Raw genomic sequence first — 26,095 nt, forward strand, 5'->3', positions numbered from 1 at the left:
TCAATTCAGTGTAAAGTCCTAAAAAGTGATAAGCCCTAGTGATTTTTTTCTAGTTCTGGAAGAGCCCTGTGGGTGGTAGCGATTGTTTCGACTGGTGATAGTTTTATCTCACCTGGATTTCCCCAGGTGGCTCACTTACCCTACTCACCTTTCATCTCACTTCTCAGATTCCTGTCTTCTTTGTATTAAAAAGTATTAGTGAGAATTCTTGGTACTTTGTCTACTTTGTACTTTCTCTCCCCAGGAGGGATTTTTGGGGAGTGGGGATGAAATTAGTTGCCATTCTACACTGCAGGCTTCTATTTCATTGAGTACAGTTTTTGAAGTTTATAGTATGAAATTGTACTCAGTTTTTTATTTGGCTCTTTTTTTTTTTTGGCTGTTTTTTTTTATTATTCTTTTGTTAATTTCATTAGTAATTGTGGGAGAAGGGTTATGTGATCCAGATTTATTCTGTTATTTTTACGCGTTTGTCCTTTATATACTCTTTCAACTGCATTAGTTCTGAAAATGTTCCACTAGGAATTGAAGATTATAAAATTTGCAAATAAACCTCAACAGTTATCAAAGATGATGAAAGAAGAATGAAGGCAAACACTCACAGTGACTTGTTAATAACTAACAACCACACAGCATCTTACATTCACAACGCAATGTCGCCGTATCTCACTTTCATTCAGCCCCAGAAGGGCGGAATCTGCATCTGCCCTGCACCCGCAGAACCGAAGTCTACACTGGGCTCAAAGTAGATACCCAGCAAGGTTCTGAACTAACGAATGACTGTTACCCCACTTTACAGATGGGAACATCATTAAGGACCTCATCCAAGGCTACATATCTGAAGGTGGATGAAAATGGGCAAACGGGAAAGCGGAAAAACGGAATGCAAAACAAAGAGCTGGTGGCTGCGACCTGGGACCGATCCGGGGACCGCTGGGCGGGACCTCCGGGAGGCGGGTACTTCGGCGTGGTTCCTGCGAGGCGGTGACTCCCACCAGCGCATCCACCAATGGCCGAATAGTTTCCGCCCAGGCGTTCCGCGCGGTTGCCGGGGAAACAGCAGGAGGCAGCGCAGGCGCATAGCGCTCGGGAAGCGCGCCGGCAGAGGGGACCCGCACTGCGCAGGCGAGCGTCTCGGTTGCTAGGTTCCGCCTCGCGCCTTCTCGCTGCTCGTCCACAGAAGGTTCCGGAGCCTGGGGGTCGAGAGGAGAACGCGTGAATCCCCTTCTTTGTGGCTGCGAGCATTTCTGCCTATCGCCTTTCCCTTCCCCAAGTAAAAGGATATCCCCAATCCTAGTCCCTCCTTCCAGAAGGAGCCAGCGCCTCTGGTGGTGCCTCGACCCCTGCAGCCAGCCGCCCTTCAAAGGACTACAGAGGAGCTTCCCGGCGGGCGAGGGAAAGAGGGAAAGTAGCTAGCATGTCGAACGCGTAAGTGATGCGCTGCCCGGCCATAGCCCAGGGGTGGGCTTCTCCTGACAAAAAGAGACTGCTCAGCTTCTTTTCCATTTCTTTTGTTCCCCACCCCTTCTTTTTGCAGTTTTAGCAAATAAAGATACACCTCAGCATAGAGTATCAGCTTCTGTGGACAGGGAATGCCATACACTTAGACCTGCCGACTCCCCTGGCACTATCCCCGCCCCGCAGAGAGATGAGCTCCTCCGGACCCAGTGCTTATGCCCGCTAAGCCTTTGTGGATGTATTTTTGAGGAAGCATTGCCTACTTTTTTGTTAATCTTTTCCAGTAGTATACATTGTTTGGTGAAAACACCCAGGCCCCAATATTTGCGTTAAGAAAGATCTTGACTTTATCGTACCACTTTGCTTTTCACCAAGAAACGCCAGTCAGGTGGCAGTGACACCATTTACACAGCACCAGCCCAGCAGCTATTTCTTAATGGTCATCTCAGACGTGTACTGTAGTGCTGACTCTGTGGGCACTGTTCTGAGTGCTTGAAATCATGACCCCTCTGTAATGTAGGGGCTGTTAATATTATTTCCATTTTACAGATGAGGACTTGGGCACAGAAAGGCTAAGTAGTTCATATACAGCAAGGACACAGTGTCAACCAGGCACTGCAGCTCCAACCTGCACTCCAGCTGTCATTAACCCTGTTTTGCAGGCCAGGAAATGAGTAGCGAGGCTCAGGGCTTGCTGAGTGTTGTGGGTGGGGGAGATCAGGAGTTCAGTTTTGGGGCGTGTTGAGTTTGAAGTGCCTGTTGGACATGGAGTGGACATAAGTAGGCAATTGACTTGAGTTCAGATGAGAGGTCTGTGTATGGAATATAAATTTGACAGCTGTTGGCGCAGAGAGAGTGGGTTCAAGGACTAAGACTCAGTTATCCAATGGCAAGAGATGGAGGAGGAGAAACCAGTAAAGGAATCAAAGGTGTGATCATTGAGCAGGAAACAAGACTGTGGAGCCTTGGAAGCCAGGAGAAGAAGAAAAAAGTAAACTTTCCCGGAGGAGGGAGTAACAGACTCTGTCACATGCTGCCAAGACAAGCCAGAGGAGAGCTGAGAATTGACCATGGATTTAGCAGTGTGGAGTCCAGTGGTGACCTTGATATTGAGGGAGGTGACGGAGTAGAAAGATGGACTAGAGTGAATGTGGGAGAGAGGAAGAGGAGAGAAATCATAGATAGCACAGCGCTGGCTTTTTAAAGGCATTTTGCTGTGGCTGGTGGCAAGGAAAATGGGGTCCAGAGACAGATATTTTTTTAAGATAGGAAACAATAGGCTATTTGTTTGCTGAAGGGACTGGCCAGTGTAAAGGAAACAGGATGATATGGGAGGAAGGAGAAGTGAGGGGACATCCTTGCTAGTGGGGGCACGGGCCCCAGTGGACAGAGAGAGGAGCACAGGTGGTTTATTGCAGGAAGATGAGAAGGCAGGGTAGAGGCTGTTGGTAAAGATGCTGCTCAGTGGGTAGATGTCCTGGTGGGGCCTGGAAAGATGATGTAGATGGTAGGTGATGGTGACACCGAGGGGCTGTAGGCAATATTGTGTGATGAAATAAGGTTCAAAACTAGGTGGTGTCAGGGGAGGGAGAATGGTCTGCAAATGGAGTGAGGAGCAAGGGCCTGGCCTTGTTCCCGAGTCCAAGCTTGCTCTGCCAGCCACACAGCAGGCCAGTAAATCAAAGATGAGGTGTTGAGGCAAGGAATACCACTTTATATGGAAAGCCGGCTGACCAAGAAGTTGGGTGACTAAAGTTTCAAAACTAACCATCTTCTCTCGGTTTGGTTGCCAGTTTCTTTTACAGCACAGAGATGGGGAGGAGATGAGGAAGTAAAGTAAAAAGGCCATAAGTTTTGCAAATATCCCCTGGAATGGCCAGCCTCGGGGAGTGGATGTGTTCATTTTTTCTTTCTTGCAGCCATCTACAGGTGGACAGGGTCAGGGTGCTTCCCTGAACAAAGGCACTTTGGTTTAACATTCAGGCAGAGGGGTGGGTTCCCTGAGGCAGGCCATTGTGTATAGACAGTGTCCTTTTAGTGAACAAAAGCAGTGGAAAGCAAAGGTTAAAGCAAAAGAAACAGATCCAACGTGGAGTCAGATCTGGCTCTTCGCTGTCACAGCACCACTCCCTGCAGTAGTCAGAGGGCTCTGGGACAAAGGGAGGGCTGCAGGGGAGGCTTTATCCTTAGGGGAGAGCCAGGTCTCCCTTGGAGCAAGAATGCCAAGGAATATTCTAGAAACAGTACAAATGCGTAGATAGTATTGAAAGAATTTGAAGGTTTATCTTGTGTAAAATAACTTGAGGAGAATTCCCATTTTAAATTTTCCATCCAAGTACATGGTGTGTCTGAAGAGTCAAGTCTTCTCCCCGCCCCCGCACACCTATGCATCCCACCACCCCCAGTTATAGGAAAACTGCCAAGCGATAGAAATAACAATCTGGTCTTTTTCAACTGTCATATTCAGTCTTCTGCACCCACAATCCTCCTGACTTCAATATCTATAACATTTCTAGGTCATATGCTGAAGTCTGAAACCAATCATGTACTTAAAAAAAATTCTAAGTGGTCTCATGGATACAATACTACCTACTCTTTACAAGGCACATTTAAAATCTCAAGAACACTTTCACATCTGTTATCCCGTTCCTCAGTAATCCTGTGGGGTGTCCAGGGTAGGTGTCATTATCCAGATTTGCCACTTGAGGAAGTGAAGGCACAAGGTTCAGTGACCCTCCGGAGACCAACTACCTGGGGAGATGGGTTCTGATTTTAAATTCAGAGCACTTATAACTTTACAAACCACCTTGCCGTACCCCAGAGAAATAAAAACACAGGTCCACACAAAAACTTGTATAGAAATGCTCATAGCAGCGTCCTTTACAAGAACCAAAAGGCAGAAACACCCCCATGTGTCCATTCACTGATGAGCAGATAAACAAAATGTGGTGTATACATGCAATGGAACATTATTAGGCAATAAAAAGGATGAGGTAGTGATGCGCAGTGGGCACCACAGCACAGTGGGCTTTGCAAGCGCTATGCCAAGCGAAAGAAGCCGGTCACAAAGGGCCACCCCTTATGTGATTCCAGGTACATGGCATGTCCGAAATACGCAAGTAGAGACAATTGGATGAGTGGTTGCCAGGGGCTGGGAGGAAGGGGCGTAAGGGCAAATACAGAGTGACTGCTGGCAGGTGTCGGGTTTCTCTCTGGAGTGATGAAAATGTTCTGAAATCAGAGAAAGGCAAAGATCGCACAACTCTGTGAATATGCTACAAACCACTGAATTGTGCACTCCAGGAGGGTGAATTTACGGTATGTGAGTTATATCTCGATAATGCTCTTATTAAAACATCGTCTTGCCCCATTCCTTGTCTCAGATCTTCTTCATGGGCACCGGCTCAGCGGAAGGATGCTGAGACCTTGGCCTCAAGGTGGGGTGGGGCTCAGGCTGGACTGAGGCTTCGAGGGACGTGGGGGTTACACAGGCTGGGGTCCAGGGAGTGGTAAGGTGGTAGCCAGTGGACACACATGGAGACTAGGGAAGCAGGGAAACTGGAAAGCTGAAGCCAGGCTCCAGGGGAAAGTGTGAGGATGCAGCGTCGCTTGCTCACACAGCTGCTTCGTATCTCCCCATCAACCAACAGCCTTGACTGTTCTCCCCAGCCGTGGTCCCCCAGAGACAGCAGCTGAGAACGAACGAGGCTGCAGCCCAAATGTCAGGACTTGGAAGGATCAAGCCACCAGGACTTTTTGGTCTTTGGCCAAAAGTTCCAGTTAGGAGTCAGCAGTGACCTGGCCCTGGAGGGATTCCTGCCTCTTTGAACCTGGGTGGAAGTCTGGGAGTGCACTGAACTAGGACGGCAAAGCTTCCCTGGGCTGGGTCTGTCCCAAAGCAGGGTCTAGGCAGTCTTAAATTATGAGTGTATCCTGTCCATTAACTTGGCTCTTGTTTCCGCTGGCGGAAGCCTCCTCTACCCATGGTCCCATGCTAATGATGGGTATGGGTCTTTATTGGATTCAGGTCACCCCCCTGCACCCTATGGAGGCAGCCTCCATGGGTGGCATAACACACCTTAATGCTTGCTAGTGCATTAAATGCTTTGAAGTCTGATAAATGTCCTTTATCTTTTATTATCAGCTCCACCCCTACATGTAGAGATTATAACTAGATTTATTTAGAGTCTCCTGGATATTATTACCAAATTCTTGGTAATATTAAATCTGCTTGTCCATCTCAAGAGTCTGCTTTCTGTTTATCATGTCTCTCCAGGCAGGAGGAGAGACTGCCTTCTGCCTGTTCCAATCCTCTGCAGCTAGCATTCCAGAAAATTCTTCAGCTACATCTTGTGTGGCTCTTATCATATTTATTCTGGAATGGTTAATGTTCTTGATCAGCACTGTGAATGAGGTTTTGTTTTTCATATTTTTTCTCCACATTTAGTTTTGGCGGCTTTTATCTACATCTTGCAACTTTGCTGTACTAATTGACTGCTTGCATTTTGGTACTGACTTCCTTGGATTTTGCAATGGTGTCATTTACAAGCGGTTTTTTAAGTCCTTCTTAGTAATCCCTTTTCCATCTGTTTCATCCTTTTTGTGCTCGTATTTTTTAGCTTTCTAGTATTTCTCTGCCGAAGATATTTATGGTCCCTGGTTTTCAGCACTTTGAAGAGGTTGTCATCATCTGTTCTGCAGAGGATGTGGACAGTATTCTTAAAAAGGCACGTGCCATAAATTGCATTTATTGAGCATCTTCTTGACATCTGAAAAGAACCCACAGCTCTTACTGTCCTGTGCGGCATTTTGTTCAGCTTTCCTTAACGTTGAACTCTTGCGGACTCCCCGGGTGACCCCTCCTTGGTCAGAGGCAATGATGCTTCTGATCTGGCGCTGAGTGGGATTTCAGATCCGAGTTCTTGGAATTTCAGATCTGAGTTCCAAACAAAATTAGCCTGTAATTTTCTTCTGTGATGTTGCCCTGCCGGATCTAGGCCCTGAGCCCTATTTAGTCCACGAAATGAGTGGGTTTTCTGTTTTATGGGAACATGTGTTGAGCCTGGTGGCATGTGGGGCTTGTGTCACCTGCCAGGTCAGTGAACGCCTTGGGTCCCGGGCCCCGTCTCAGATGCTGGATATCTGGGCTTTGGTAAACTAAGAACCTGCTCGGCTTCTTTGTACGCATTTGTCATGCAATGAGTAAGATGTCCTGGGCTAAGTGGAATTCTAACTTTTGGTAATCGCTTTTCTCTGTTACAGTAAAGTTTTCTAGCAGAGTGCTCTTTGGCTAGCAATATTTTTAAAATATTGCCAAGTTTGGAGAAATCTGGTACGTGAACCCCAGGGTTGGAGTGCTGGGGCAATATTCAGCATCCAGTCTCAATGGAGTGCTGGGAGGGAGGGAGAGTTTCGTTTTAATTATAAAGCTTTGTTTTCTTGTGGTGTTCAGCACGCCTCTGCCCCGGGATTTGTCCTGATGAACTGGAGACAGTAAAGGTTCACAGCCTGAACTCTGGAGCCAGGCTGCCTGGGTGGACATCCTGCATTTAAATCTCGCTTTGGGAAATAACTTCTCTGTGCCTCAGTTTCCTCATCTGTAAACTGGAGTAATAGTAATACACACCTCATAAGGTTTAGAGGATTACATGAGTTAATGTATGTAAAGTACTTAGAACAATGATGTAAATATGAGCTATTAACTGCCATCATCACCGAAACCTTAAAGACTTTTCACATCAAGAGGAGCTTTTCACTGTTGGCCGGGAAGATGAAAACCCCCCATCTCTGCTCCAAGCACATAAAAAAATGATAGAAACAACAGAAATTAATGCAACGTTGTAAACCAGCTATATGTGAATAAAATAAAATTTTTTAAGTGTAGAAATGAGTATAGAAACAGTAACAGATTTACGTTCCTTTCTTATTTTATAAGCACTAACATGTCAGTAGGTTTAGAAATTCAAAGTCCAACAAATTGAGGTTTTGGTAATACTATGATTTCCATATTTATCTTTCTCTAAAATCAAGGATGTTGCTTTCTTCTTAAATTATTCCAAGTACTCAAAATTAACAAAGGAAATGTTTCTTTTGAATTTAAGATGATTTGTTTAGAGAGCAGAGGTAGGTCAATAGAGTCTAGTACAAAAAAATGAAGAGACAACACAGTACTTAATTTTGAAAAATGTTCAGAGTATAGGTAAGTGGCTTTCTATATTTAAATAACCTAGTGTATGACATCTAGTTAGTAAATGTTAATTATTTTTATTTTTAATTTGGAATTTTGATCAATAAAGCAAAAATCAAATTATAAAAAAGATAGAAAAATAGTTTTAAATATTTTCATTTTTTATCAAAACTTAATATTTTTTATTCTTTTAAATTTATATTAACTTATACTAATATTACATATATATTTTATTTTATAGTATAATATTAAATTATAAAATAAAACTGAAACAATTTTTTTTGACGTGGACCATTTTTTAAGTCTTCATTGAATTTGCTACAACATTGCTTCTGCTCTATGTTTTGGTCCCTTGGCCGCAAGGCATGTGGGATCTTAGGTCCCCAACCAGGGATCAAACTCACACCCCCTGCATTGGAAGGTGAAGTCCCAACCACTGGACCACCAGGGAAGTCCCCAAACTAAAATATTTAAAATTGAAAAAATAAAAAAAATTTTTTTTTTTTAAATCCAAGTTGAAAATCTCTGCACCAGGAGCAGAATGGAAACCCAGGGCAGTGAGCAGGCCAAACCAGGAGGCCTGGTCGGTTCTGGCACAGGGATGGGCAGTGTGTTCTGGGGTTTCATCTCCTGTGGGGCCTGGGACCAGACCTCCAGGAGGACTGGAGCCGGACTCCCATGGAATCCGGGGCAGGACCACCCTTCCCAGCCAGGTCAGAGGCAGAGGGAAGGGCCACAGGCCACTCTGGGTTGTAGTGGGAAACCAGCTTCTCAGCGGGAAGGCAAGCTGTGGAACACATAAACTCAGACTACATAAAGAAGCACCACAAATTACAGAAAAACAAGCCTACGTAAAGACAGGTAAAAACAAATGGATGAACAGTTTCATGAAGAGAAATTGCAGATAAGCGGTTGCACATGGAAAGATACTCAGTCTCCTTAGCAATCAGGAGAAAGGACACGGAAATCCTATTTCTTACCTGTCATCTCTGCAAACATTACGGTGGTGTGTCTCAGGGTGGTGGCGAGAGCTCTTCTATTTTGGGTGGAGGTGGAGGTGGAGGTGGCGGCACGGTTTGCATCATGGTTTCAGCTCAGAATCGTGTAGACCCGGGTTCAGACGCTGACCTCGCCTCTGGGGGCATCATCTCCCTCCCACCCCAGCGGAGTAATGGGAGCTTTCCCATGGGATGCAGCGAGGATGACACGCAGCCCGGCGCACAGCAGGTGGTCAGTTTCAGTGCGTGATGGTCACACTTTCTTACCCACGGGAAGTGGGGAGCGTGCTTGAGGAAGGGCAGATAGTGGAGCAGAGGGCCGGAGGGGATGCCTGGGAATGACCTCGGGAAGGAGATGAAGGACCCCAGTTAAACAAGGTGGATTGACCAGCATACGTATCTCCACCTCCTCCCGAACGGTCTCTGAAATGGGATTTAAAAGGCTGCAAACACACGAGGGCCAAGAGAGCACTTGAGCATTTGACAAGAGATAGCAGGAAAATGTAGGAGGAGGGAAAGCAGACGTGGATGAGGGGGAGAGGGGGGGCGGAGAGCGTGGGCTGCAGGCCAGCAGAACCCTCGGCAGGGCTTTCAGAAATGGGGTGACGGGTCGGAGATCAGCAGAGGGGGCATTTCCACTGTGGAGAGCAGGTGCTAATCTGCTGCCATTCCTGGCGGAAGAGGCACGTGCAGGTGGCCTGGACCCGGGATGTGGGACGCAGGTGGGCGTGGGAGCAAGAGGCAGTGAGAGCCTGCAGCCCCCAGGACCCGCTTGCTTCCCAGGAGGAGGTTAGAGCCGCCCTCACCAGCGCATCCTGGGAAAGACCCAACAGACAGAGACAGACATGGACGGGTTTCACCCTCATCCCTGGGAGGCGGCCAGGATCTCGCCCACCCCCTTCGCACCCAGTTAAGCCCACTGGTTAAGAAGCCCCTTCCCAGACACAGTGAACTTCCCGTTAGCTTTTCAGAACTGGGTCTTGGATATAAAATAGGAGCCAAAAATCACCCAAATTTTGAAAGAAAATAAAAGTCTCTGCCATGAGTGTCTTGGTCAGAGTCCCAGCAGGAAAAAGAGGGCATACTTAGCAGGGGGGCTAATAAAGGGACTGGTGACAGAAGGTGTGAGCTGAGTCTTGGGAAACCTACAAGGGATGGGGGGCGTCCTGGGGGCAGCAAGGCCATCACCACCCTGAGACTTTGCTAGGAGGAGGACCGTTTGTTGACTCACTGGGGAGCCATGGGAGAGGACACACCTCCAGTTCACTCTCCCACTCCCCGGCCTCCTGGCTGCAGCCTCCACTGACTCAGCCAAGGGCGAGGAGCCGGCCTCCCAGGCCACCGCCTACACCTTACTTCTTACACGCAATGTTACCGTTCTTAGGTTCGTAGGTGTTGCTTAGAGCTGTACGTCATTCATTTTTCACTCTGCGTGTTAGTCTTTTGATGAATATACGAGGGGGAGTCAAAAATTATCCGCACTCTGGCTGCAGAATTCATAGAAGTTTTAATATAACTGGAGTACGGATGATTTTTGACTCACCCTCGTACTACAGTTTATTCATTCCCTTACTGATGGACATTTGGGATAGCTCCAGATCTTTGCTTTTATCAAGAAATGCTTCCTGTTCCTAATAAGGGACAGCACAGGGAACTCTCCTCAACACTCTGTAATGGCCTATACAGGAAAAGAATCTTAAAAAGTGGATATATGTATATGTATAACTGATTCACTTTGATGTACAGCAGAAACTAACATGACATTGTAAATCAACTAGACTCCAATAAAAGTAAAATAAATATATAAATAAATACTGAAAACAACTGCTACTGTGATCATTCTTGATGCAGATTCGCAGGAGTCTCTCCAGAGTAAAGTTGTCCCTTCATAGTTGTGCCCGTGTTCAGCTTTACAAGATACTTTCCAAAGTGTTTGTTCCAATTTGTACTCCACCAGCTGTGCAAATGGACAAATCAATTAACTATTCTGGTTATCAACTTCCTCATCGTTTAAATGGGTGTAATAATACTGGCTTTACAGATATAGTGAGGATCGCTTTATACCATTTAGGCAAAAGGCTTTTTAAACTATTTATTTGGTAACAATAGCCATGGTCCTATCCAAAAATCACGTGCATGACAAAACAGGACATAAATGGTCTAAAGAGCCTTGCAACTACATGCGACATTCTTTGCTCACATTTATGGTGTGTTACATTTTGTTATACCAGATGCCCAATATGTATGCCTTGCAAAGTAATTTTTTTTCCCATATTTTCTACGCTGTCTTCCCTCAGAATGTATAATAAGATGTGGCATCAGACCCAAGAAGCCCTCAATTCTCTGCTTGATAAGGAATCTCAGAAGATGATGGAATCACAGAGAAATCAAGTTTTCATCTTCGAGATGTTGGCCACCTTCTACATAAAGTATGTGCAGATCTTTAGAAACCTAGAGAACGTTTATGACCAGATCGTCCATCCACAGAAACGCATACTGATCCGCAAAATCCTGGATGGGGTGATGGGTCGCATCCTGGAGCTGAAGAATGAGATGGTTGAATTGGAATTAACTGAGTTTCATTATTTTGATGATATCTTACAGGATCTAAAGTTGGCTCCTGTAAGTACTTGGGGGTTTTTTCATATTAGTTTCTTTTTGTTTTAAATAAGATAAGTAGGCCTGTAACCAATATTCTTCAGACTTTCTAGTCATATTTCCTAGTTGTTTGTTGTATTGAAAGTTGAAGCATAGCCCTTCAATGAGACCGTACTGCCATGGGCAAGGATTGGGTTCGTTCAGCTTTTGGTTCAGATGAATCTTTGCTCGGTCCCGGGGTCTGCTGGACACTGGGTTGTTGTGCTCTTACTTGTCACCATGGTGTCTGCCCAGGCCAGCTGGAATGGAGTAGGATGACCCTTTCACAAATATCCTCCCAGTTTCCAATAGCAGTGCCTCTACTTCTGTTTCCAAAGGGCCTCTCTCTGGCCTTTGTTTCCCATCCTCTTCTCAATGAGCAGCCTGTTGTTTGCTGGCTCCTGATTCCCAAGAGGATGCGCTCCTCCTTCACTTTGGGTCAATGGTGACTCAGGAGCTGTATGTCAATGGGCCTTTGAGCCTCTGACACCAAAGAAGGGCTCCCTCCCCTTCTCTCTGATGCCCGGAGCTCTCCCTGCCGGCACCTGTAACCACAGTGCCCTCCTGTGAGCATTCTGTCCTGCCGCCGCCCTTCTGACTGCTGCCTGATGCCCCAGATCTCTTCTGGCTGGGCCTGCAGGGGCTGCTGGACACCCCGCTTCAGCGTCAGGAGTCATATGAGTTCAGTCTCCATTTTGAAAGGAATGTTTCCCTAAAATAAAATCAGGAAGAGAAAGAGTTTAGTTTTCTACGCGGGGTTTAATATCTCTTCCTTTTGAAAATATTCAGCCTTGTATAAAGGGATGTCCCTCTCTGGAATAAACTTTCCTAACTGCATTTAATCAGAATGGAATAACCGGAATGAGTGAAGATGTTGAAGATTGTCTTAAAACGTTCATGTTTCTCGCATTCATGTATAAGAGCGTGAGTTAAAGCACTAGACTTTTTAGGTCAGGAGAACTTTACCCACCCCCCAGTGTGAAAATATCAAGAACAACTCAGGACAAACATGAAACAAATAGTCATTAAGTCGTAATAATAAATTTAATAAGGTAATATTCAGTTGATTAATTCCAAGAATATTAAGTAATATTCCTAAATTTAAGGAGTAAGCAGTTTATGAAATTTACCTGATGGGCTCCTTCAGTTTTTTCCCCGCTTTTCATCCTGCCTGAGCCCCTCTGCGCTGGCTGGTTCATCTTCTTGAAGGTCATGAGTATTGAGAGGGATGATGACTGAGTGACATCATCCAGGGAGACTGCGTGTAGGAGACTGTGAACGACGTGTTCTGCCAGCCCTGGAGGGTATTGGTAGAGCCGTGAGATGACGCTGAGCTCCAGGTGATGAGGGGGTGCATCCCACAGCCTCAGCACAGACTCTGGGAACCGTGCCCTCACCAGGGAGACACACGTGGACCAGCCTCCAAGGACAGCTGTGTGGCCCAGCTCTGCATTTCAGGTTGGAAGCTTGACCAACCAGCATCCTCTGTGGCTGGGCCTCTGTGGCTATCACCCACACAGCCCACAGCTCCTCTGTTTTTTGTTGGGCCGGCACCCAGCTGTTTTTATAATTTGACCTGCACCCCTGACCATAGCTTATTGGCTCAGGGATGGACACCTTGGTGGCTACACCAGCCAGTCCTTCCCCGAGAGATTCTGAAACCAGGACAGAGAGAGAGAGACTAGTTTCTATCTCAGAGTCTGAACAGTAGTCTCCCAAACCTGTAAGAAGTTGGAGCCTTTGTTCACCAGATACCCCAAAGGAGGAAGCTGCTCTTCAGAGAGAAAGAGGGAGAGAAATAGGGAGAGAGAATGAAGCAGGCTCACCAAGAGGAGTAGAAGGAAATGGCAGATTCCCGAAGGCGGCGTCTTCCCAGGACCCAGCTTTGCTGCTGACAGACACCCAGCTGTGTTCCTGCCCTGGTTCCAAGGGGTCCCAAGTCCTTCCATCAGTATCCCCTTTGGCTAAACTAGCCAGAAGACTGTTTCATTAGGTCCCTGTAAGAGAGAAACATGTGAAGGAGAGAGAGAGTTTCTCTGTCCCAAGTTTTCTTTGATTCTACCCCATGGAGAACAGAAACCCCAACGCATCTGTGGTGGACATAAAACATATCACAGATGGGATGTAGCTGCAAGCCCAAAGCAAGGGATGCCTGCCGTCCCTACTCTTCCATGCTCAAGTGCTCTGTTTCCTCACCCTCAGAATCCTAACTGTAACTGTACTGGTCCTGCATGGACCGGATAGAGCCACGCCAATAAAGTTTCGTCTTAAAATGTAGAAAAGCACAACACTTGAACATGCTTATTAATAAATAAAATCACAACATATAAAAGTGTCATCATTCTCCTCTGACTGTCCACATTCACCCACTGGACCCTAGAAGCTCAGGCTTGGTTCACCCCAAACACTCCATCAGCCTAAGAAAGTGTTGATTTTCAAACACTACTGGAACTTCCTGAAAGTCCTGAGTACCCTATTCCACTGAGTCCTAAAAAGATATCCGTTTATGCTAAAATGCTTTTTCAAGGAAAGGCCTGTTCAGAATTCTCTGAATTGGGTAGGTGTGGGGAGTCGCACCAGAATGGGAAAAGTCGGAGCTGATCCCAAGGACCAGAAGCTTAGCTTCCCCCCAATCAGCTGGTCTACCAGAAGGCAACCAGAAGTGTCTCTTAGAGTATCTAGGACAGTGTTTCTCTGGGGTTGGCCAAAGGCCCACCCATATCCTCAAATAACACTTCTAAATCTTGATTATTGACCTTGGAATGGTAAACATTCATTTGACCTCCACTAATTTGAAATATCTGTACACAAACAGAGAACAGAAGTTTATATTAGTGTATAAAACAAGTTTCCTAATAAAGCAAATTAATTTTGTAAATGATTTTTGTAATGGGGTAATTTAGGTCAAAATAAAACCAAATTTTTTTTAATTGTGACCATTTATGTACAAATGGTCGATGGTGCTAATGATAAATTATTAGGTTTAATTCAAAGATCTCTATACCTCAATTCTTTGCTATCCTAATTTGCACTATTATTTTAGGTAAGCTCAGATAATATTATATTTCTTTAAAGAAAATTCATTAAGCTATCATTAGTTAATTGAGGCCTAATTGATACGAATTACTGGAATTTTACAGTAATGATCAACATGGAATATGGTTACACTTTTTCCTTTTGACTTTATTTTTGTCTTCTTAGTGGGAAGGAACCCTCTTCATGCTACTGGCTTCATCACCTCTTAAGTAAGGCTGGGAAGTAAAGCAAGTCTCTGATGCCCTTGTCCTTTCTGTGTATCTTAAATGGATTTGAGTCCTGGAATTGTGACCAAAATGCTCTTTTGCTTCTTCTTTCTCTTCTCCAGCAACAGTTAGATATCCCTATACCCAAGTATTTTTTGAAGGAGAAGTTGGAAGTAATAAAAGGAAGAGAGAAAATCCTTGCTCAAATATTAGCCGACGGTGGATTAGGTATATCTGAAAAGGTTTGTATATCATTTTGACAAACATTATTCCATAATCTGTAAAACCTCCTTTTCTGCTGCTCCTTATTGTGCAAGAAACAAGACTGTTTTCAATGAGAGGAGCACGGCGCCCTTTCTTCTGTGTTAGTAAGAAGTTGCATAACTTTTGGGTGTGTTTTTGACAACTCATAACCATTCTTTTCCAAGAACTTAGAGATCAAAAAATAGTACTTTGTTGGTTAAATCGGAACGTCTAAGATTGAATAGATTATCAACTCAGTTTAATGTTTCATCTCAAAGTCACCCAGCCTACAGTCAGAAGCCGAATGTTGTTCATATAAAATATTTAAAAGCTGAGATAACCAGGAGCTAAAGAATTATGACGCTTTCCGAAAATGCCAGTTGACCTCTTGTAACTTCAAGTTGAGTGGCACTTAGATCACCTGGAGTGGACTGTCTCTGGGGAAAGGGGGGGAGATCCTTAGAGACTCCCCTGGAAGGTCAAGGGCAGAACCCAGTGGGTGCTCTAGCCCAGTTCTTTGTCCCCAGTATGTCTGAGTTCCAGTGGGCTCTGCTCCTTACTAATCGTGGGAACTGCGTAAATTATTTTACTCTTTTCAGCCTCAGTCTTCTTAAGTCTTAAGTGGTCACAATAATACCTGTGTTGGCAGTTACTTTGGGAATTGGATGAGAATGTATTTGTCGGTCCTCAGTAAATGGCCCGTCCTTCCCCTTCTTGCTCCTTTCTCTGCATCCCCCCCTGCCCCCTGCCCCTCCCCCATCACACAGAGACGTGACCACCCTGGGAAACTGTGGCCCAGGATTGGAGCACCTCTCCCCGCGCCCGCAGTGTCCTGCCCCATACACTTATGGGGTGGCTGCCACTGCCCTCTGAGGCCCAGAGAAGGACTCAGCCCGTGATTGGGTGTTTTTCAGATTCAAACAACCTCTCCCCTTCTGCCTCTATCCACGCAGGAGGCTGGGGTGAAGCCAGGCCAGGTCCACAGTTTCTCTCTCCCTCCAGGGACAACAGAGGGCCTCATGCCTAAGCTCATGCAGGACCCGGGACACCCCCAGCAGCCTTGCTCTCATCCCTCTCCTCTGAAAACCCCAATGCCCCTCACCTGACTTTGCCTAAACACACCCCGCCTGAGATCTCCAAAGATAACATCCTACTGCATGAGCCTGATTTTCTCAGTCCCACTAGTACCTATCACCTTCAGATGTTTTAGCATGCAAATGTGTAGGTTCTGGCAGACATTTCCAATATAAAGTTAAATACTCCTAAAATGATTCTAATATTAGTCATAGTCATTAGATCATTCTGTAATTGATTCTAAAGCCAGCATTTGACCTCATCTCTATTTCACAGTTTAAAGTCTCATAGTAGATGTGTATTTAATTTATACGTTTGTACTTTAAGTTAATGAAACTGATAGCAATTTCAAGTTGATTTCAATCTGTTTTCTTGGCATTCCACGTGTAGTTTGCTGCCAACTTAAAACATTGTGGAGCTACTTAGTATTTTGTTTAAAATGGTAAAGAAAAGCTTAAGGGATCCTTAAATGTGGGCCCACAGTGTGAACATGGCATGCTATCAGAATATATGTAGTTCATGGGAAAAAATGATTCGTATTGAATGGCTATCATACTCTCTTATCAACAGTTTGGAGACTTAGCAGGGTGGTGTTAGCGTGTGATGTTTCTGGAATCAATTGATGTCATGAAAGTGTTTAAGTATTGATTTATCTTAAATGTTTTTGCAGAAATACTCTGTAAAGCCTATCCCCCTAGAAGAGGCTGTTAAACTAATCCAGGTCGCCGAGCGGGCACGGCAAGGGCGCCTCAGAGCCATGTTCATGAAGCAAATCTATCTTCAAGAATACAGAGCAAAGCAGGCCAGGTTACTCAGCGAGAAAGTGGCGGACGTGGGGGCTGCTGTGCTGCGTATCCAGAAGGTGTGAATGGGGCGCTCTTGGACTTGGGGGCAAGGTGTCTTGACGCAGCTGGACATGCAGACCAGGGACAGGAGTGAGCTCCAAAACTCAAAATTCCCAAGTCTCACCTTTAGTAGAACTGGACTAAGTTCCAGAAGGACTGATTATCTTTCCCGGGGGGGACTGTTAAGCAAGCTTGGTCATGTTTTAAATTTTATTATAAATAGGTATGAAACTCAGACATTTTATTGAATATTTTTAAAGATCATCGATAACTTTTGGAAAGAATGTTGCTCTTTAAGTCCTCACTGAATTTTTAAAAATACATTTACACACAGACATGTAATTACAGAAGGGGAGCAAGGTTAATGCCTGGGAGCTCGCAGAACTGTGTGCCATTCGCGGAAGCTCCAGTGACCACCGCTAATAACCAGCACACGGGTGGTCCTTCAGAGGGGGCCCTGGAAAGTTCCTTCCCTTTGTCAGCTGACCACCTCGATTTATACCCCATCTTTTTTCAAATGGTGACTAAGGTTGCTCATGGGAAAATGCAGAAGATGGCAACATGACACAAATTAGAATTAGGCTAGAGAGAAAGTAAGTATGAGGACATGAGATAGAGCCAGAAGATCACGACTCTTGTCCCTAATTGTGTTTGAAGAGGGGGGAGGAGTTGCTGGGAGAGACAGATAAAGACTATTTTCAGTTTCTGTGGGGATGTAAAGGTTATTTTTCATTCATTTTATTGAAGTAGAGTTGATTTACAATGTTGTGTTCATTTCTACCGTACAGCAAAGTGAGTCAGTTATACACACATATATCTTATGGTTCATCACAGGAGAGGGAGTATAGTTCCCTGTGCTGCACAGTAGGACCTTGTTGTTTATCCCTCATATATATAATAGTCTGCATCTGCTACTCCCAATCTTTCCCTCCCCCAACCCCCTCCCCCTTGGCAGCCACAAGTCTGTTCTCTATGGGATATAAAGTTTTAAATGAGCATCTGAGTTCAAAGCTTGAGTTGTACAATTCTTGGATGTTACTGTGTTATATTTCTCCATGTTACACTGGAAACATGTAAAAAGGTTTTTCTTTTAAAACCATGAAGTGCCACCCTTAGATCTAGCCCCACACTCCTGCAATCTAGAAGTCTCTCTTAAAGAAGTACAGGTAGAGGAATCTCACTAACAAAAACTATAGACTATTTCTTTGTGTTCTCCAGCTTTATTGAGATATATTTGACATATAACATTGTGTACCTTTAGGATGTACGATGTCATGATTTGATATATGTGTGTATTTCAAAATGATGACCACCGTAAGGCTACTTAACACATCTTATCACCTCACATAATTGCCATTATTTTCTTAGAGTGAGAGCATGTAAGGTCAACTCTCTTCGAAAGTTTGCAAGTATAAAACACAGTATTGTTAACTACAGTCACCATGCCGTACATTATACCCCTAGAACGTATTCTTCTTGTAACTGGACGTTTGTGTCCTTTGACCACCTTCCCCCATTTCCTTCACCCACCCAGCCCCTGGGGGCCACCAAAGCTACTCTCTGTTTCTATACATTCGATATTTTTAGATTCCACATATAAGTGAAACCATGAAGCATTTGTCTTTCTCTCTGTGACTTATTTGTCTTAGCATAATGCCCTCAAAATTCATCCATGCTGTCACAAATGGCAGGATTTCCTTCTTTTCGTAGCTGAATAATACTCCATTGTTTGTCTGCACCACATTTTCTTTATCCACTCATCCATCAGCAGACACTGAGGTTGTTTGCGTGTCTTGGCTACTGTGAATAACACTGCAGTGAACGTAAGGGTGCATGTGTCTTTTCAAATTACTGTTTTCCTTTTCTTCGCATAAGCATCCAGGAGTGGAATTTATGGATCAAATGGTAGTTCTATTTTTAATTTTTTGAGGACCCTGCATACTGTTTTCCACAGTGGCTGCACCCAGTTACGTTCCCACCAACAGTACGGGAGGGTTCCCTTTCTCCACATCCTCACTGACATTTGTTATCTCTTGTCTGTTTGATAACAGCCATCCTAACAAGTGTGAGGCTGTTGCTGGGTCAGCGGTGGACCCTGCAGTTGCTACCAGGGTCTTGGATAAGAGTGGATCCTGTTTTGTCCCTTGGGTGGGCAGAACTGCACCTCGTACCTTTTGTTCAGTGGGGGGTGGGGGGGGGCGGTGCTAGGACAAGGGTCCTCATCACGCTCCACAGTTGGCTCCTCAAACAGTGATTTAGGCCACTTCTGTGATTCGTTCTTTCTTTAAAAATTTGCCTGTGATCACAGAAGAAAAAGGACTCCATCAACACACACGTGCACAACCTTGACCCCATAATCATTACATCATTTGGGATGTGCAGATGACGTGGGAGAAACAGTATGACCACATTTTCTTTATTTTTTATGTATTAAACAAGTAACCATTTATTTGTTTTTAGGTTTGGCGAGGTTTCCATCAGTGCAAGAGAACCGAAAGAGAGAGAGAAGAGGAGATGATATTCCTGGGTATGGTAAGTTTTCTTACACACAAGATCAGCATCTGGTTTTCTTAAAGACAATAGAATCTGTAAGACTTGTGTCTTCCTTAGAGAGTTTTTGAGAGAAGAAAGGAAAGCAAAATACATGACCGGTAACTTAAGTGAATGGAATCACCTGTATTATCTAGAAGCCCGCCCTGGGGGATCCAGAGACGGCAGGGTCGTGTCTGTTTACACGTCTGTTAGAAAACACAGGCTGCTCCAAAGATGGGACAGGCTGTGAGCTGCTCACCAATAGCAGCTGTGCCCTGCACTTTGTTAATATCTGTTAGTATCCATGGTCATGAGAATGGGTTTTCCCTGATATAGCAGCCTTCTTTTGAGTGATCTCCATGGTGATCACGGAATCAGAGTTGAAAGGGTATATTACTTAGTTATTGCCACAAACTTAGCAGCTTCAACAACACACATGTGTTACCTCAGTTTCTGTGGGTCAGGAGTCTGGGCTTGACTGAATCTTCTGCTCAGGGGCTCACAGGCAGTAGTCAGGGTGCCGGCTGGGCTGGGGATTGGGTCTCATCTGAAGCTCAACTGCGGAAGGATCTGCTTCCACGGTTGTGTGGTTGTGGGCCAGGTTGAGTTCCTGGTGGGCTGCCAGACTGAACACCCTGGTTTTTTGCCAGTTGTTAGCTGGACGTAGCCCTCAGACCCTTGCCAGGTGGACCCTCCATGTGGCAACTTGCTTCATCAGAGCTCGTGGCGGGGGTCAGGGGTGGGCTGCTTACAGTCCCATGCAAATGATTAGGAAAGTGGTGTGTGTCACCTTTGCCCTATTCCAGTGGTTATCAGCGAGCCATAGGGTCCACCCTATGTTTTTTAAGACAAAAGTGGTGAAAGTTATAGAGCAATACTCTGAATGTGGGACCAAATGCTGTTTTTTCTGTATATAATATTATCATTAAGATCTTTTCATTTACTTTAAATCCTAAAAAATTTTCTCAGAAAAGAAAATTTAAATGGTCATGTTTACAGTTGATCCCAGAACTCACTCTCTGCTCTTGCATCACTTTTATAATGGCCTGTTCTAAATGCCAGATGCAATAGTAAATCGTTTTAGAATAGCATACAGTTTTCTCCAGCCCTGCATCCTGACTGCTGCACCTGCCCTTCGGCCTCTGTGCATCACCTCTGTTGTCAGCACCAAATGGAAAAAAGGAATTATTTGGTTTGAGGAAGGGATTCATCTCCATGGTGCAGACACCTAGAAGAGCATCTTCCCCTGGTAAAGGGGCATGCACTCACCACACCTGTGTGCAAAATCTAAATTGTGATGTCCAGGGTTTATTGTCTTAAAACATAGGTGACTCACTCCAGAGTGGCATATAAGACTCAAGAAGTACCCTGATTTCATCACTTGCGTTCTTGGTTTCCCTTTAATCGTCGACTTTCAAAAACAAGTCAACATTTATTTTTGGAATTGAAAACCCCCAGGACCCCAGCCCATCTTTTATTTCTTTGCTGATGAGGTGTCATGAAAATCAAATAGGTGAGTCCCTGCAGTTGTTACAGATCTTTGTGATTTCAAAACTGTGCTGGGTGGAATAGTATTCAGCCATAAAAAGAGGGAAATCTTGACACATGCTACAGCATGGATGAACTTTGAGGACATTATGCTAAGTGAGACAAACCAGTCACAAAAATACACATGCTTTGTGATTCCATCTTTATGAGGTATCTAAAGTTGCCAAACTCATAGAAACAGAAAGTAGAAGGGTGGTTGCTGGGGGCTGGGGGAGGGGCAGCGAGCAGTTGTTCAATGGGTATCAAGTTTCAGTTTGCAAAATAAAAAAAGTTCTCCAAATCTGTTGTACAACAATGTGAACATGCTCAACACTACTGAATAGTATACTTGCAAATGGCTAAGATGATAAATTTTATGCTGTGTGTTTTTCACCACAATTTAAAAATCTTTTTTTGTTCACTGAGACATGGAGATATATACTGAGATGGTTCTATACGAATCATGACTATTCACTAATGGGCAAAAAATACAAGTTAAAAATGAAATGTGTATGTTAACTGTATCTCAATAAACGTTCTTAAAAAAAATAAAAAAAACTTAAAAAGTAAAAAAATAAAATTAAAAAAAAAATGAAGTGAGATACTGTATTTCATTGAATCCAAGATATTATTCATTATAAGATACATCATGATTGAAAATGAAAGAAAACATTTGGGAAAATAAACCAAACACATTCCTTATTATAATGCACATCCATCCTTCATTTCAGATAGGTTAAACTGTGAAAAATATATGTATGTTAGAACTGGTGATAGAAGGCAAGTTGTATCTGTCTTATTGGGGGGGAAAGGTTTTTTCAAGTTATAATTATATTGGAAGAATCAATGTTGTTGAGGCAAAATAACCAAGGCAATCTATAGATTCAGTGCAATCCCTGTCAAATATCCAATGGCATTTTTCACAGAAATAGAAAAAAAAAATTTTAATTTGTATGGAAACACAAAAGACATTTAATAGCCAAAGCAATCCTGAGAAAGCAGAAAGGAGCTAGAGGAATCAGACTCCCTGACTTCAGACTATACTACAAAGCTACAGTAATCAAAACAGTATAATACTGGCACAAAAACAGACGTAGATCAGTGGAACAGGATAGAAAGCCCAGAAATAAACCCACTCACCTACGGTCAATTAATCTACAAAAAAGAAGGCAAGAATAAGGACTTCCCTGATGATCCAGTGGTTAAGACTCCATGCTCCCAATGCAGGGAGCCCAGGTTCAATCCCTGGTCAGGGAACTAGATCTCACATGCCATGACTAAGAGCCTGCACACAGCACTGAAGATCCCACATGCCACAACTAAAGACCTGGCGCAGCCAAATAAATTAATTTAAAAAAAAAAAAAAAAAACACAAAGGAAGCAAGAATATACAGTGAGAAAAGACAGTCTCTTCAATAAGTGGTGCTGGGAAAACTGGACAGCTACACGGAAAAGAATGAAATTAGAACATCCTCTAACACCATACACAAAAATAAACTTAAAATGGATTTAAGACCTAGATGTAAGGTCGAGTAATAATTATTGACAAGAGTGTGTTGAGATGCTTATTCTCATACATGAGTTAAATTGATTCAGCTTTTCTGAAAGAAGCAACGCAATCATTTAAATATATCCTTCCCCCTCACCACCCCGAGTTCTAGTTCTAGCTTAAGGAAATCATCAGAAATAAAGGTTTATTTGCTTAGATGTTTGCTACAGTGTAGCTTTTAATAATGAAAAATTGGAAGTAAACAATCCTAGTCTTGTAGAGTAGGAATGAAGTTAAATGATTTATGGTGGACCTACATTAAAGTAGTGATATGTCACCACTGAAAAAATATGACTCATTTTTAATGTGAAAATGCTCAGAGTGAAAATACAGCATTTAGAATTATACATATAAATATGATTTCAACTAAATATACACACACATGAAAGTTTATATCGTGCTCCTTTTTTCATATCAGAACTTTGCAAGTTTTTTGTTTCAATCATATTTTCCAAAATGTTTAAATTCTACTGCATTAACTGGAAGAAAAGGCACATATTTAAAAATAAAAGCACATGGCCATAGAATATTTTCAATTTTTTCTTTTCAGATCTCCAAATTGTTTGGTGTACGTACATAGGAGGGCAGGTTATGATACAAGATTGTTTCTCTGTTCTACCCATTAGAGACACACAGATACAAGCCGAAATGATAAAAACAGTGGTTATCTCCAATTTTCTACTTTAAAAATTAAACTAGCAGTCAGAAGATTCAATCTAAGATAATCTAAATGTAATGTGAAATTTTATGTAAGAAGCAGTTTTGACTCAGCCATTTCCATTTAGTTTAACTCAGCCGACATTTACTGAATACCTTCCATGCGTAACACACCAGAAACTTAGCGAATGGCCAGATGCTATTTTTTTATCCTAAAGTTTTAATGGCTTACACTGATACCACATAAAGATGGAATTAATGTTTTTTACTGTAATTTTTCCATTTTACTTTGTCATTTGTATCTGCTCAGCTCAAATAAAAGAAGTCCTTTTTAATTTTTCAGCTATACAGAGTTTGGATAGTAAAAAGAGGACAACTTGTCTGTTTTGTATTAAAGGCGACTTTCTCCAGTTTGCTTTTTTCCCAAGCATGTCTTCTCTTGGTATTACATGTTCTGTGAAATTTTACACCATTGAGAAATATATGGATTCAATTTTTAAAAGAATGGTATCTTCTGTTCGCTGGCTGATAACCATAAAAATCCATTACCCCAAATCCTGGGAATGTTTTCAATTAAATGTATTTTCCACTATATCACTAATTAAGATAGTGTCTACTCATTTTAAAAGTTCATTTTTCCATTATTTGATTTTGTTACATGTCAATATATAAACCATTGACTTCTCTGATCAAAACAGCATTTGTATCTTTGTGGGAAGTTTGGCAGATTTCCAGGGGTGACTATTTAGTAACTGAAACCAGAATTAGAGCAAAAGACATCATTATGTCCTCAGTTCCTGACCAAATGTTGCCCTTACCGTTGTCACATAAATTATTTTTTGATATTGCCATTTTAAATATTTATATTCTAAAATCTACAAAGGAAAATAAATAGCACTCTGAAAATTCATGCGCAGTTATTTTAATTGGCAGAGCCAATGGAGTGGATCAAGGAGGAAACTTAATGAATGTAATACATTTTATTCTGTGGATCCTTTGAAATAATGTGTCCTACAGCCATGACCATGGTGTATTTTATGTTACCCTGAAGCTATCAATGTTTGCATTATAATAAAGAACACTAGGGGACACTTATTAAAGAGGAAGAACTGTCACTTTGAAATGTATCAGCTAAATCCTCAAAACACCATAAAACCCTACTCACTTTCAAATTCTAACATGAAACAAGCTACATTATAGATGATTTTTTGGTCAATAAATTAGGCATTTCTTATTAACAAATAACCCCAGGTAGGAGCTTGGGTGCCCAGGGAAGGCTCCCAAAAGGCAGCTCCCTCCCAAGGCTCCCCTTGGTCTGGGGCCCTCAGGGCTCCTGGACTCCTCTTTGGGAACTGCTGTCAAAGCCAAAAGGAGAGAAGGATCAAAATGAAACCGTCTTTACAATCACACTTTGGTTTCAACCCCAAATCATGGCATCCAGCTTGGTGCTGTGCATTATTCATTATATTTGACTTCAAATGACCTTTGGTTTTTTCTAGAAATAAATGTATTAAAAAACAGATTTGCCATGATTTGTGGGGGTTTATTTTGCTTTGTTTTAGTTTTATTTTACTTTTTAAATGCAATAAAAGCTGTTCCCTAAGTGTCTGGGGACGGCAGCATCTTAGAAATGAGTACGCGTCTCCCCTTGGGCTTTGAGAGGTTGCTCTGCCAGGTGGATGAAGAGGCAGGCGTCTGGCCAGGGGTGAGGGCAGGGGTGGGTCACGTGGGTCAGGGGTGAGGACACTTTGAGCCACTCACTCACCCTCCCTCTGAGCCTCAGTTTCTCCTTCTGAAGGGCAGGAGAGTGCCGCCTGTTCCACAGCACTGTTAGAAGGGCTCTGGACACAGCCTAGAGCTTTGGCAGATTGCCTTCAAGGAACACTGGCTGATATTCATCATGTTGGAAAATAACATTACTTTGTCATAATAACTGAATGATTTTGTACAAAGGAAAACTATCAAGACGTGTCATAACTTTTCTATGTAACAAAACAAAATATTTCAAAATAAGTCGTTGCCTAACCTATGCCTGCCACTGATTTAAAAATATAAACTAGCTTGGCCCTTGTTATTTGCTGCTCATGTTACCAACCAGGGTTCTTGGCCTCCTTAATCAACAGAAATTGATAAGAGGCCAGAAGAAATTCAGGCAAAGCTTTATTGGAGCCCCTGCTGCAGCAGGAGGGAGTGAAAACAAGGAACAGTGCCCTTGCTCACTTCCCGAGTGGAGGCGAGCTGGTTCCTTACATGAGGTGAGGGTAGGGGTGTGTCCAGGGATCTGGCTGGAGAGGTGGCTTAGGTGGTTTGCCCACCCCTTTGGTGGTGTGGTGTGCAGGGGGCATGTGCAGTGCCCTGGGTTTGCTCCCAACACCCCGCTTTTGCTCCAGGCTCCTCAGAAGTGGCAGTAGGGTTTTTGGTCTTTATGTATCTTGTTCATGATTGGCCTCAACTGTGCACGTACACAGTTATTTTTAGTCCCTTCAAGTTTCTTTGTGTTTTGTTGTCCAGGTGCAAGCACTGCAGCAAAGGGTCCCATGTCCCAGTCTGTCTCACTCAAATTTATGAACTTGAAATTAATCTGTTAAAAGTATGATCTGGAAAAGCAGTGCCATTGGAACAGCCCACAGGGTCCGAGTCTTATGCAGCTGCAGAGGGAGAATTTGGGAGATCCCTAGGGCAGCGGGTGCTGCCTACCTTGTACACTGCGTGTGTTGCACCAGGAAAATGTTTGCAAACCAGGAAAAGCAGTGATCCTGATACAGGCAGAGCACGGGAATCAAGAGTCCAAGGAGGACACCCTGAATAATCTTTATGATTCAAAAGTCCACCTCAAGAGGCTTTGGGGAGAAAAGAAGACTCATCGTGTTCTTTTCTGTTAAATGAAATTTTACAGTCTAGTTAACTGGGAACTTTTAGTTTGATTTTAAGTATTTTTAAATGAAGTATAATTGACATGCAGGATCATATTAGTTTCAGGTGTACATCGTATTGATTTGACATTTATATACATTTTGAAATGGTCACCACACAGAGTTATTGCAATATTATTGACTATATTAACTATGTTGTGCATTTCACTGCTGTGGCTTATTTATTTTATAATCCCTTTCACCTGTTTCTCCTGGCTCCCACCCCCCAGTCCC

General features: G+C 43.4%; 1 protein-coding gene across 4 annotated transcripts in view; it reads left to right on the forward strand.

Moving 5' to 3' along the window:
• Positions 1 to 1,137: 1,137 nt before the first annotated feature.
• The window catches only part of IQCA1 (IQ motif containing with AAA domain 1), a 169,333-nt gene continuing 144,375 nt past the window's right edge, over positions 1,138 to 26,095 (forward strand). For 2 of the 4 annotated variants that reach the window (XR_009055021.1, XM_057744334.1), the window contains exons 1-5: positions 1,155 to 1,428; positions 10,941 to 11,265; positions 14,645 to 14,764; positions 16,510 to 16,701; positions 19,145 to 19,216. Coding sequence is in view for 3 of the 4 variants with exons in the window: in XM_057744334.1 (XP_057600317.1) it covers positions 1,418 to 1,428; positions 10,941 to 11,265; positions 14,645 to 14,764; positions 16,510 to 16,701; positions 19,145 to 19,216 (720 nt within the window). In the remaining variant the exon portion in view is untranslated. Of the gene's footprint in view, positions 1,429 to 10,940; positions 11,266 to 14,644; positions 14,765 to 16,509; positions 16,702 to 19,144; positions 19,217 to 26,095 lie in introns of all 4 variants that reach the window. The other 2 variants (XM_057744335.1, XM_057744336.1) reach the window with 2 other exon arrangements.

Source organism: Hippopotamus amphibius, chromosome 8 (genome assembly GCF_030028045.1).
Source record: "Hippopotamus amphibius kiboko isolate mHipAmp2 chromosome 8, mHipAmp2.hap2, whole genome shotgun sequence".
Classification (NCBI taxonomy): domain Eukaryota; kingdom Metazoa; phylum Chordata; class Mammalia; order Artiodactyla; family Hippopotamidae; genus Hippopotamus; species Hippopotamus amphibius.